At 29.5% G+C, this 14210-nt stretch overlaps 1 protein-coding gene across 1 annotated transcript; it reads right to left on the minus strand.

Moving 5' to 3' along the window:
- Positions 1-5710: 5710 nt before the first annotated feature.
- LOC121217129 (uncharacterized) lies at positions 5711-11167 on the minus strand. Its single transcript, XM_041092684.1, has 3 exons — positions 11059-11167; positions 6334-6577; positions 5711-6041 (listed from the first exon to the last, which is right to left on the minus strand). The coding sequence occupies exons 1-3, from the start codon at positions 11165-11167 to the stop codon at positions 5918-5920; spliced, it is 477 nt and encodes a 158-aa protein (XP_040948618.1). The 3' UTR covers positions 5711-5917.
- Positions 11168-14210: the final 3043 nt, after the last annotated feature.

The raw sequence follows: 14210 nt of genomic DNA on the forward strand, positions 1-14210 counted from the left end.
ACATTCTGTTAGCTTACATGTCGAAGCATATTTTAAAGAAACTTCATTTTCAGCATATCAATGAAAATTTCATATGAGAAAATAGAAATGAATTAAAAGAGATTAAATTATTACTGCATAAAATCTCTTGTTTAAAAAAGCCTAATTGGGATGCCCATTCTCCATACAAAAATCATAATTGAGATATTTCCTTAATTTGATCCTGTCCTATGGTATCCAAAGCAAAGATTTGGGAGTTAAAAAAAATGATTAAAGACTAATTCTGGGTTAAAGAAATTGCCTAATTACCTAAAAGTAAAATAGAGATAAACATAGAAATTGGTTACGCTAAATTGAAAAAAATTTCTACGTTTATGAGGTCTTACCTAGAGAGTAATCTATTATCAATTTGCAATACAAGATGCGATTTAGGTACAATATATTCATCAAGTTACAACCTCACTTCCATAATTCAATTTAGATCACTCTCTTCGCTAAAAAATTTAGCTTGAAAGCTTAGTTTGAAAAAATTATTTAGAATCAATTTGTACTCGAAACATGCTTCTTTTAATGAATAGATAAGTGATCGTACACAATTGTATAGTAGACTTGCAATCCTTCAATCAATGTGAGCGTGATATGCCTCAATATTACTTCTTAATTAAGACTTCCATATGACATCAAAATTAGTAGAGATCTTCAAGGATATAATTTCTATAGAAATTAGATCTTGTAATCACACATGAAGTCTTCAAAATAAATCATTTCTTAATTGATATTCAATGTGATTCAATCCATATAATCTTTGCTTAAAATCATCAAAAAGACATAAGAATTAAAATAAGATTTTCCAATTAAAAGGATGCCAACATTTTGTACAGACAAATTTCGAGCTAAAAATAAGATAAAAAAGATTAGGAACAAATCAAATAATTTTATTTATAAAATTTTGAGTTACAACCTTTAAATAATTCGTTTGAATATTCTTCTTTTTGGTGGAGCTTCGATCTAAGGGTCGTGTAAATTTAATTTTGGATGGACGCAATCTACTTCAAAAAGGTCGTAGAGACTTGATCTTAAAAACAAGTCTAGATAGATGTTTGCTTGAGAATTTGTTCATTTAAATTCAAGAGACTTTGAGACTTGATCTTGAATAAATAAAGTCGGCTTCAAAGGTAGTCGAGATTTGATCTTGAGAACAAGTTTAAATTCAAGGTTCTTTGAGATTTGATTGGTTGAGTCCGCTTCAAGGACCATCTAGATTTGATCTTGAAGAATGAGTTTTATCTTCTTTGTGCTAATGTAACAAGATTGAGAGAGCTTTGATTCAAAGGTCTTTGAGACTTATCTTGGATACTTCGAGACTTGATTTTGAAAACGAATTTAATCTCCTTTTTGTCAATTGAATAGGATTAGAGAGCAACATTTTTCAGAATTTCTTTGATTTCTTCAAATATTTCTTGATATTTTGGAAAGAACCACTCTTTAAAATCTTCTAGCCGGAAACTTTTATCCACATTCACCTAACCAGTGGTGAACCATCAGTCAACGAACCGTAGGAAAAATCAATAGGCGTGTTTTTTTTCTTTACCGAGAGCTAATTAATGCCGGTAATTAAAAATAAGTTTATTTTTTGGTAGTATATGTTTACATGTCGCCACTGAAACCTTGACTGAAATCTTTTTCCGATGAGAAGCTTGCAAAGGTAGTTAACTTTACAGTCTCAAATCAAGTCTTAAAATTCTTCATTTTTTTTTATATTTTTCATGTTTCGTTTTGCAGTTTTACGGTTTATGTTCGGAGTTTGTAGTTTTCTTTCTTAACAATATTATCTTCAAGGTTTGAACTTAAATTCTTACCGTAAAAGTACAAGGTGTCTTACCATTACACGCAAGTTTGCCTAATATGCTTCATTTTATACACAAAGTACACACTCAAACCTCAGCAGTTGAGTTTTGTTATGATATTCAGATTTAAAAGGATAACAGCAGCTTGATTACATATATAGTGGATTTTCTATATAAAGAGAGAGAGAAGGATAGATATATCTAAAGTAATCGAAGTTTGATTTTGCCTGGGTAACACTCCAAAGCATAAGTCACAAGCTTGTCGAGCTCGTCATTGACGTTGATAAACCCATCGTGGTTTTCGTCAGCCATCTGAAACGCACGATGGGTTCTATAAAGCGGAAAACGAGATTGAAGCCTTCGGAAACCTGCCTTCACCTCTTCCCAGCTCAGCTTTCCGTCGTTGTTGACGTCGCAACGCTTGAATAGCTTCATTAATTCATCGTAATCTTCTTTCGGTATATCTTTGGTCTTTGTTTCTGCTTTTTTAATATTGAAGAAATGCACCATTTTTTTTTCTCTCTTGTGCAGCAAGTAAAAGAGAAAGATCAGATGAATGTTTGAAATTCCACCTTCTTTGATTGAAGTTCAAAATGGCTTCAACATTTATTTATATAAAAAGAAAAAATAGCCAATACTGCAATTTAGCATTTTCTTTATTTCTTTATTATTTTTGGATAAACTATATCAAATGTCACTAAACTATTAATAAGTTTACGTTTTAGTCACTCAACTTTAAAAAATTATAAAATGATCACTGAACTATTTGAAAGTTTTTATTTAAGTCATTGGACTATTAAAATCACTGTTGTATAACATTCTCCATCCAAACCGCCTACACCAATCGAAAACTCTTCTTCCCTTTCTTTTTTACAGTTCAAATTTTTAACCCAAAATCCAAATAGTTTTCTTCTCTGATCTTCAACACTGGCCATCAGATCGAGTTGAATCTAAAGTATATTCTTTTACTTATCAATGAGTACTGATCCACCATACTGAATGTCGACGCCTCACTTAGAGCTCAGTAGCCGAACTTAAAAAGAAAACTAAATAGCCTAGTGACTTAAATAAAAATTTTTAAATAATTCAATGACCATATTCTAACTTTTAAAATTGAGTGACCAAAACGTAAAGTTCTTAATAGTGTAGTGACGTTTGGTGCACTTTACCCATTAGTTTTTAAGCTAGTGCGGGAATTTTTCATGGGTAAATCAAGCTTCATGTTCACGATGCTTTATCCTACAACTTGTACATTTTGTGCATCCTTTGGATATCATATTAAAAAAATTATATTTATATTAATTTTGTTAGGGTGATAATTCATATAAAAAAAAGCTGAGTGTGTATAGTTTTAAATATCAAATTTATACAAGTCCATCAAAACAGCTACTAGATATATGGTTCTACTGCTAAGAACTAAGAAGGAATCAGCTACGACGAATTATTGGAAGCAATAAATCCACTAAAACAGGGTAACATCATCTCCTCAACGTAAGAGAATCATTTTGTTTTGCTGTCACCAATTTTTCTCAAATTCTGTAAATATTATCCACAATGGGATTTATTTATTTATTTGGTAAACGTAGACTACTTCTTTTACAATTATTTTACTGTTGGGCACCAAAAAGAATTACAAAAAGTATTGTGCTTACAAATTGTTTTTATTTTCGTTAATTTGGGGTTAAGCAATGTTTATTATAACTCATTTTAGTCACCTAACTTTAGTAAATTTTCATTTTGCTCACTCATTTTCATTTTATTTTTTTAAAAAAAGAAAAGAAAAAAAAATTAAATTTTTACAAGAAATTGAATTATTCAAATGCGCGAGATAAAACCCAAGCTTTTTCATGTAACTCAAACACCGTAAAAAGTCAAAGTTATTGTTTTCTTGTAAAAACGTAGATTTTTTCTCTTTTACTGAAAAGGGAAAAATAAAGGAAATTGAAAAGATATTTTAAAAAATTCAAAGTTTTCCTTATAAAAACTCAAGTAATTCTTTTAACAAGAAAAAACTAAAATTGATTCTAAAAAAAAAATTTAATTTTTCTCTATAAAAACTTAGGTAATTCCTAGTAAAAATTAGGCTTTTTCTTTTTTTTTTTAAATTAAAATTAATTCTAAAAAAATAAAGATAATTAAAAAGATAAATTGATTTTTCCTATAAAAACACAAGTTTTTTTCTTATAAAAAGCCAGATAATTCTTTGTAAATCCTTAAATTTTTTCTTTTACCCGTAAAAAATTAAAATTAATTCTAAAAAAGAGAAAATTAAATAAAGTAAATTAAAAAGATAAAATAGTTTTTCCATATAAAAATATAAGCTTTTCTCTATAAAACCCAAGTTTTTCTCCTTTACTAAAAATAATCTAAAATTAATTCTTAAAAATAAAGAAAATTAAAAAGATAGAATGAGTAACCAAAATGAACACATACTAAAGTTGAATGACTAAAATAAGTGTACAATAACATTACCTAACCCCAAATTAATGGTGGGTGACCAAAACAAAAACATTTCATAATGTCATTGCCTCTTTTGTAATTTTTTACCAATAGTGCAGTTTACCCAATTTTTATAGTTTGATCAATTTATTCTTAATTAAAATGGCAATCAATTATTATTATTATTATTTTATTTGAATGGTCAAATAAGTTATAATATTTTAACTATATCCAACAATTTGAATAACGAATTTGTTGATACCGAATACAACAAGAAAGGCAAACAAGAGGGAGTAAGGAGATTAAGGTTATGCAATGAAGATGTATTCACCTATAAAAGTCGAGAGCCAAAACAAGGACAAGGGGACAAGCTGATCAAAGAGATGAATGTTCAGAACAACCTCAAGAAGCTAAAAGGTCGATCCTTTATTCATTGTTTCTCGAGATATTTATAGGGGAGGTCCCCTTATCCGCAAGTATAACGTGTCAAATATACATCCAATCCCGTTAAATGTGTAATAGATAATTATAGGTATGTATCATGAGACTCTATCAATACGAGATATATAGTTAAGCCTAAACAGACTCTTTATTGCCTTGGAAGTGTGTTCTTATTAGAATAGTGTGGAATTTAAGCCCAGGTGTATGACTCCTTTGAGGTAGAATGATGAGAGATCTATCAGGATGGTATTTTAAAAGAAGTCAATACGGAATCAATGATGCCTTTGACGTTGACATGTGTTCGTTTAGTGAAAGGATAAAACATTAAAAAAAATTAAAAGCTAATACAAAAATTGAAAAAGTTACGAATGGCTTAACTTATCACAAATCTCAAAATATGTGTAGTACCAAAATTTGACATTATTGATAATATCTAATTACCCGCCCAAAATAATTTCTTGATCCAAACATGAGAATGTGATTCTACACATGTATTTAATGTATATTTGAATTTGTATGTTAATTTTTCAGAATAAATAAATAAATATACCCATTCTAGATTAATTCTGTGTAATAGTTGGGGAATAAAGGGGCAAAAGCAACGGTCCAAAGATGCGGAAATTTAGTTATTAGTCAGAGATATATGATAACTCACTACAACAATGCCTTTTTTTAGGGTTATTTGTTGTTAAAACATAAATGGAGATCAGATAAGTATGTCCCTTTCAATTGGATTCTATTAACCCAAACCATATTTCTTAAGAATATCTTCTTTTTAATTGATTTTGAGTTAAAAAAAGAAGCAACAGGCTAACCTGGAATCTGAATCTCACATATTGGGCAGCAGCATGATAATGGTAAATTAAGCATATCTAGGTGGGGGTGGAGAGAACTTGAAACAGTTCTCACATTTTGATATAAATAAGATTTAAAATAAAAACTACTTCTATTAAACACATACTTACATCTGATACTTGTAATAACCCAAATTTACCCGGCCCAAATTAAATAATAATAAAATTTCCAATAGTCCATTGACCATTTACATCCAGACCCAGTACAGTGGCCCAAATGCCTAAACACTAACCCAAAAGACCCAACTAAAACCCAAACCCGCAAAGCCCAATACCCCTAGCCCAATCATAACGCAGCCCAAAACAGAAAAAAGATCAGCAGTAGGGAAACCTAGAAGGTCCGCCGCCGCAGCCGAGCTAGGCCTCCTCCTCGCGCGTGCTGCGCCTACGCGCGTGTGCGCCTTCGTCCACCTCCGTACGTGCCACACCCATGCACACTGTGCCACGTCCACCACCTCCGTACGCTAGCTGGCCTCCGTACCTGCAAAGAAGATGAAAACAACACAACAGAGAAAAGAAAAACGATTGTATTTTTATTTTTATTTTTCTCTTTTTCTTTTACTTTCGGCCTATAAAACAAAGGGCAAAGGCATTGTATTTTTTTTACGCATTTAGAATACAAAGATCGAAATACTAAAAGGTGATTTGAGGATTCTTTTTCTTGGGCATTCGCAGATTGTTTTTTTTACTTCCTTTTCTCTTCATTTTTTTTTTGTACACTACTGAGTGTTTGTTAAAGGAAGAAACATCAATAAAAAAGGGATAGAAGTTACCTGGTGGCGAGATTCGGGCCTTCTCCGTCGTCATCGGAGACCAGGCTTGGATCGGAGAACGCTTGAGCGCCCTTAGTGCGCAAAACGGCGCAGAGAATGTCTGTTCTCTTTAGGTTTTCAGAAATGAAATAGTCTTTTAGGGTTTTGGTCTTTAAATACGGAGATGAAACGCGGCCGTTTGGAGTCAATGCGATGGGTTTGAAACGGCGTCGTTTTGAAGACCCGATCTGAACGGTGACCCGACCTGAACGGTGACCCGACCCGAGAAGGATCCGCACATTATGGATCGTTTGGGTTTATTTATTCAACAAGTCCCTCCGTGTTTAACAAATTTATAATTTGGTTTCTTTTTTTATTTGTAATTTATACCTTGAGTTTAATTCTGTATTCATTTAGATCCGAATTTAAATGACGTCGTTTCTGTGATTGACTTGGATTGTTATGATGTTTGTGTTTAATTACTGATTGAGTCCTTCAAAGTCGAAATGGATTTCATTTTAGTACGAATTAGGTTTTTTAAATTCAATAATATTTTAAACACAAATTAATCATATTTTCATCTTAAAACTTAATACTATATTTATTTTCAATAGTGTTTAAATTTATTATGGTTTAGAGCGTAGTAGATTATTATTTTAGTTTGTATTTTGTGTTTTAAATGCATTATATATTAATATTTTAAGTCTATTGTATTTTCTATTTATTTTATTTTAATACTATTATTTTAATTTTGTTTAAGATTGGATTTAAAATTTGTTGGTCATGGTTCTTGATTTTAAAAATGTTTATGCATTTAATTTTGCCTTCAAATTCTTTCAAATGAAGTAATTTTTATTTATTCGTTATTTTTATCATTATTTTAATATACATATATATGTGTATAAAATTTATTATAATTTGTAACTTATAAAATTTTATTCTATGTTTTAAAATTTTTATTCATTTAGATTATTTTGGTTGGTTTACTTGTGATTAAATTATTTTTGTGTTAATTATTCTCATTTTGTTATTTGTAAGATTGATTATTAGTTTATTTGATTATAAATGTTAATGCATTATATGTGTGTGTGCTCCAAATTGTAGAATTAGTTTGCCATTCATCATTTACTTTGTATATTGTTATTCAATTATATTGTTTGTAAGAATTACATTTCATTAAGACATTACAATCGTTTTATTCAAAATTCCTAAAAAAGGGGCTTGGTGTTTAATAATCCTCGAGAGAATTGTACCCTAACTTACTGGACTTCAATTCTTCTCAATGAATTTATATCATCAAGTATCCATTTTATTTAGACCATACAATTTTAAAATAAAGCATTTAAGATTTCAAGATGTTGGATCCTAACTTACTGGATATGACATTTTGTTATCTTGATTTTAAAATAAAGACAATATTTGGTGTTTAGAAATTTTAAGAAATTGAACCCTAACTTACTGGGTTTTGATTTCTCAATTGACCCAAATAACCAAATATCCTTATCAAAACATATGAATTTTAAAAAATAAAAGGACGAATCTAACTTCGAAGATTGAATTGTTGCACTCTAACTCACTGAGTGTGACGGCTTATTTCTTTAAAGTGGGTAAGTCTTATTATCCAATTCGATTATTTAGGTTTTCATTTCATGGGATCATATTTTAAAATCTTTTCAAAATTTCGACCCTAAGACATTAAACAATTAATTCGGTACCAATTTTGGGCGTTACGAGGGTGTTAGCCCTTCCTCGTGCGTAACCGACTTCCGAACTTATTTTCTCAAAATTTGTAGACCAAAAAAATTATGTTTTCAATGTGATCCGATCACACCTCAACAAAAATCGGTGGCGACTCCCGTTTTCATTTTAAAAGTCAATCCCTGTTTTTTTAAAATTATTAAAAATGGTTTCGAAAATACTCACTGAAAAACAAGACACAATCATATAAAACAAGTAAAAATGAACACTAATTATATATAAACCATGAGAATCAAGTGTTAGAAGTGTTTGTAAATGAATTAAAATTGTTGACGTCCATCAATAAGTGGGTTGCAAGGCAAGAAGAAAAAGGGGTAGACCGAGATTTATGGATTTTGGATAAAGTTTTCTTTAACCAATATTCTTAACTTTAATGATTTATGGATTTTGAGTTTAGTCATTTTTTTAAGAAGATACAGCACAAATAGATGATATTCAATGATATATTGCGAATTTATGTCTCGTATTTTCGGACTAAACTGTGTGTAATGTCGCAGCGAGCAAGTGTTCTTCGTCTCGACGAACAGTCGACGTCACAATGAGAAGAGAGCCTTTGTCCCAATGACGCGATGCCACATCACGACTTGACGATGTGCACCTCAGGTTTTTCGATTTTCGATTATTCTAAGGATATTTTAGTATGATTAGATTTCTAATCTTAATCTATTTAAAAGGGCCTTGTATTCATGTTTTGAGAGGCCAATTAAGAAAGCAATTAAAGATGTAGTACTATGGTCCTTTTCTTATTGTACTAGTGAAAAGTTGAAACTGTCTTTGCCCCTGATTTTTTCCTCTTTAAAATATTAATTGTGCAAAAATAAACTTGCATTCAATAGACCCTATTGTAGCTAACCAAACCAAACAACTCTGAAGCATTTTTTACAACAAATATGAAACAATCATAAGAATGAAAGCAGGTTAAAAGAGGAGGTGTAAGCTCATGAGGATGAGAAATGTTTCTAGTTTTTGTAGCTAACCAAACGGCTGGTGTTTAGTTGTTGTGGTTACATGAGAAAACAAGAGTTCCCTGCATTGAGGAACGAAACATCCAGAGAACACTAGTTTCATCCTTTAGAGCTTTGAACACCGTTTCAATGATTGCCTTGGACCACCTATTTTCAGCTATTAGCTTGGAACCAAGGGCCTCACCCAAAACTACAAGTCCTCCCACTTGGACCACCCAATTTCAGCAATTTGCTTGGGCCCAGTCTTACTGCAAAGCCTTCATCCACTAGTGCCATGCGACTGTACACTCATGTGTTAGAATTCTGAGATGTTTATTCAAGAATTGATCACCAGATGTACAAAGACGAATAAAGAAACAAGAAATGAAAGCATAAGGAAGTTTTAGAAACAGAGAGTTCTGTATTCTGAATACTGTAGCTTGAAAATCTTTTTTACACCATGTTTATGCATTTATAGTTTAGGCCCTTAATCATTTCAGAGAGTTCTGTATTCTGAATATTGAAGCTTGAAAATTTTTTTTACACCATGTTTATGTATTTATAGTTTAGGCCCTTAATCATTTCTTAACTACTTAACTATTATAACTAACAACCCAATAACCATTTCTTAATCATTTGATTATTATAATTAACAACTCAATAACCCACTAATAATATGCACAAATATCGTGTGCCTTATGATGGTAATGGAAAGTGTGTAATCCCACATTAATTGAGAAAAGACTTTTAAGAGAGTTTAAATATAACTTTGTTTCTTAATTTCATTGAGTAATTGAGGATAAAAGCTCAACACATGTGTTGTTGTTGCCTTGTTTGTCTACATGTTAACATTTGTTTATGACATGTATTGCATATATATTTCTCTTCTTTTTTATAAATTATCTATTGTTGTAGAAAGTCTGGTCAGTTTTTAACCGTTGCATTTTTTTGTAAAAATTGATACTGTGTGTTTTACCATTTTACTCCTTCAAAAAATAGTATAAATAGCATGTTATTCTCCTCATTTTACACAATACAACAACTTCATTCTTTTTTCTCAGCTTGCCCGTTTTCTTTTCTATTATATTTTCTAATTAAACTTTCAAACGAAATCCTATTTTCAATTCTTTTCAAGAAAAATAATATCAATTGTGTTTCCATCTACTATTAATACCCTCAAAGGCCACCTTATGACTCCCTCCTCAACTAAGGACAATAGTTATATTCTTATAAAGGCTATGGAGAATGCGTCAACGAGGGAAGGCCTATTGAATCTCAAACAATTTCTTTGCAACGCTAGCACTTATCCCTCCATCTTAATTAGTCACATCAAGTCAACTTCGACATCCCTTAATCTAATTAACTGCCACTCTACCCCTAAGACCTAGGTAGTAGGGTGTTTTTTCTGGTGAATAGACGGTAGGTTTTTTATTCAATGTAACTCGGGCCCCAAAGTCTTTATAAAAGTGGATCCTCTCCACCAAAGGCAAGAGACTTGGGTAAAACTCTACACGGATTTCACTATGCACTTGAAAAAGCCCTAACAGCTTTCATATTCCATGTTAGTATAATTTATATATTAATAAATTATGATAACTCTTGTTTTCATTACAGTTTATATATTACTAACTAAATATAATTTGAGTAATGAGCATCAGTACTTGTCATCATCAACATGAAGTGTACTTTGTTTATAGTTAAAGTACAAATGTGGATGTTTTCCATTATGAGACGGTGTCAGTTGTTGTCATCAATTCCACTAGTGGAAGACAGATGTCAGCTGCATTGTTAGTTAAGTAACTAACAGATATTCACTCTATTTCTCTTTTTAAGGCTCTTGAAAGGCACCAATTAGCATGAGACACCCGGTCTCTCAATTTTTCATCACACCGACCCATTCGGGTATAAATATTGAAGGCAAGTATATCTCTTAAATATTTTTTAATATTTGTATTCAATATTTTAACAATAAAAACCCAAATAAGAGAAGTGTGAAGTGTCGACCCATCTTGATTTTTCTACCCTTAAACCACACTGTTTTTACCAGCAATCAGCATAAGGCCAATATCTGAGGCCCCAAAGTTGAGCTTGAATGCTAGTATGTCCAGTAAGTCCCTGGGGGACAAACTGGTTACCTGAGGATGGATGGCCATCCTCCCAATAATCGACAGCATAAATTCCACGTGATGAAGACACAAAAATACCTTCACACTGCTCTTTCGGTTGCCTTTTTCTTCTTGTTGTCTTCTTACCTTCTTTTTTTCATGCTTTAATTGTATTTCTGATATTTTTAAGTAGATTTTTTTAAAGATTATAACAAGTTCCGGTCTGATATTTTATTTGGATGCATTACTTTTGGTGATATGTGTTTCATGGGACTTGGAAGAAAATCCGAATGAAATATAATAATCTGGCAAGATGTGGGATCTGCATGTATATAAAAATGGGATTCACATTCACATGATGAGCCAAGATGTCAAATTCCCTTTGGCCCTTGGAACTTGAAGAAAAGATACAGAATCCCATTAAATGGAGTGTTTAGCATATAGTGAGATAATGAAGTCCAGATGCCAACAGTTGGGGAACCAACCGGCTGCGCCACGCATTTGAACAAACAAATAAAAAGGCTCTCAAGGATAAATGTGGTCACCAATGTCGGGGTCTCTGTGACACTGGATTTGGATATTGGACGCGTGTGCCACTTCAAAACCCTACTTCATGAAAATGATTTTTTTCCCCTTTTATTGGATGAGGTCATTACAGTTCAATTTTGGTAACTTAATTAAGAATTTACAAAACTGTTCGATAGAATTTTTTTCAGTGAAAAATCATTGAAAAGGATAAATATATCAATTTATAATTTATTTTTTTTCTTTTATAGTATGTATTTTCCTTTAAATTAAAAATCAATCCGTAATAATAATTAAATTAATTATTTTATTATTAGTTTGGATATTGTTAAAAATATTTATTTTTTAGTTTTATGATATTGTATATTTAACACTTTAATTTTTACTAGATATTTTATTATATTGAAATTAAATTTATTAATGAAAATGTATTTTTTTTAAATTTAACATTTACGTTTACCAAACAAATTGTATATATTTAATGTACGTACCCTAAAATTGCAACAAGTGGCGTAATTATGTTTTTATGTCATTTATATATTTTTTAAAGATTATTTCTATAATTTTATTATCCATTAAATTAAATTTTTTTATATTTAAAAAATAACTTATTCATTTAATTTAAATATAATTTTAAAAACGGCATGAATAAATAATTAAAATATTTCATGCACGAGTTAATTATCCACAACATAATTATTTATAAATAAACCCGTGCATGTAAATTGTTAATATTGATCCGTGCGTGACAATTGCGCCACTTACCCAAATATGGCATAAAACATTTAAGTATTTAATTAAACGGATACTTATCCGAGACAATTTAAAATAAATAATTTTTTATATCACATATAATTTAAAGTATATTTTTATTAAGATATTAACAAATTAATATAATTTTAGAACTTTAAATAAATAAAATATTAAGTATTTTTAATTTTTTTAAATTTAAATTTATTTTGATCATTAAATTGATTTTTAAAAAAAAATTTATTTCACTTATTTCTTATATTCATATTAAGTAATAATTTATTATTAATTTTTTAAAAGTAAATAATAATTTTTATTTTTATTTCCTTTTTTAATATTAAGTTATATTTTAAATATTTTGTTATACTAATAATATTCATATGTCTTTTTTATTATTTTAAAATTCTTAATAATAAGATTAAATTAAGATAATATTTTATTTTTATTTAAAAATATTTTAATTAATTAAATTTTATGTATCATTAAATTATAAGATAAGGTTGGGTATCACACATATAAATTTTAAAAGTAGAAGATTATTTTAAAATTATAAATACATTGTTTGAGATAAATATAAAATATTTAAATTATAATACATACTTTTAATTTTAAATAAAAAATATAGATGATATGAACGTATAAATTATATTTTTAATAATTTTAAATTTTAAATACAAATTGAGCAACTAAAATCATAAGCCACAAATGCAATATGCAAATAGGACAACTTAACTAACTAAAACAGTCATGTCCATATATAATTAAAGCTGCTTATATTGCTGATCAAGCAATATTTGACCAATAGATCATTCATTTCTAGAAATTTTTTGTTGTATCTTTCAGTCTTGAAGATGTTAGAGTTTCCTTCAAAAGTAGAGATGCCAATAGGTAAATCTTCTTTTTTCCGACTAGACATCGGAACTAATTAAACAGTCCCGTACGTGATGAGTTGAAGAGGTTTTGCCAATAGATACCATATGTTTTGGATGTATCATTCATTGTCGTTGCTGATGACCATTCATCTTCTGATGAATCCTACCCTCTCGATGAGGTCATCTATCGATTCCAATCAAGTTTCCTCCTCGACATCCACCGCAATATAGCTGCACTTAAAACACTTCGAAAACTTTGGATACCCATATAACCATTTTAATTCCTAGAAATTAAGGAGCGTTGAGAATAAAGAAATTGTTGGAGTTTACTCTTTTATCTAGTATGAACAAAAGATCTTTTGCAAGAGGGTTGACTAGAGATTTCTGGTAAAAGCATTAGCCTCAGTTCATAATGACAATATTTCGACTTTTTTTTTTTTTAATTATAAGTTTTAAATTTAGGTTTTAATTATGATGTTATATTAATTTTTAATATGCCACCAAATCAAATATATCTGTATGTATTTATTCAATACTTTATATTAATATAAATCAATGATAACTATGCCCTTCCAAAAAAAATGGTAACAATTAATTACAAGATGGAATAAATTTTTGTATTATAAAAAATTCTAAAATTTAACCTCAAAATTTTTGCTGGATAAATGAATTTATCTTCTTTATTGGATAAATATAATATTGGTTGTATCAATTATTAATACATATTTACCTACATTGGTGCTCTAATCACTTTTTTAGTTCATCCATTTTGCATACTTCGTAGGCAATGAAAAATATATGTTCTTCTCAAAATTAAAAAAAAAAAAGTTAAATGATTTCAATTAATAATTGTCTTTATATTTCGAAAATATGATTAAATTTATCACACAATTTTAAAAAATTAAAATATAAAATTACCACCATATTATTAACAACATTAAAAA

The sequence above is a fragment of the Gossypium hirsutum genome, chromosome D05, assembly GCF_007990345.1.
Source record: "Gossypium hirsutum isolate 1008001.06 chromosome D05, Gossypium_hirsutum_v2.1, whole genome shotgun sequence".
NCBI lineage: Eukaryota > Viridiplantae > Streptophyta > Magnoliopsida > Malvales > Malvaceae > Gossypium > Gossypium hirsutum.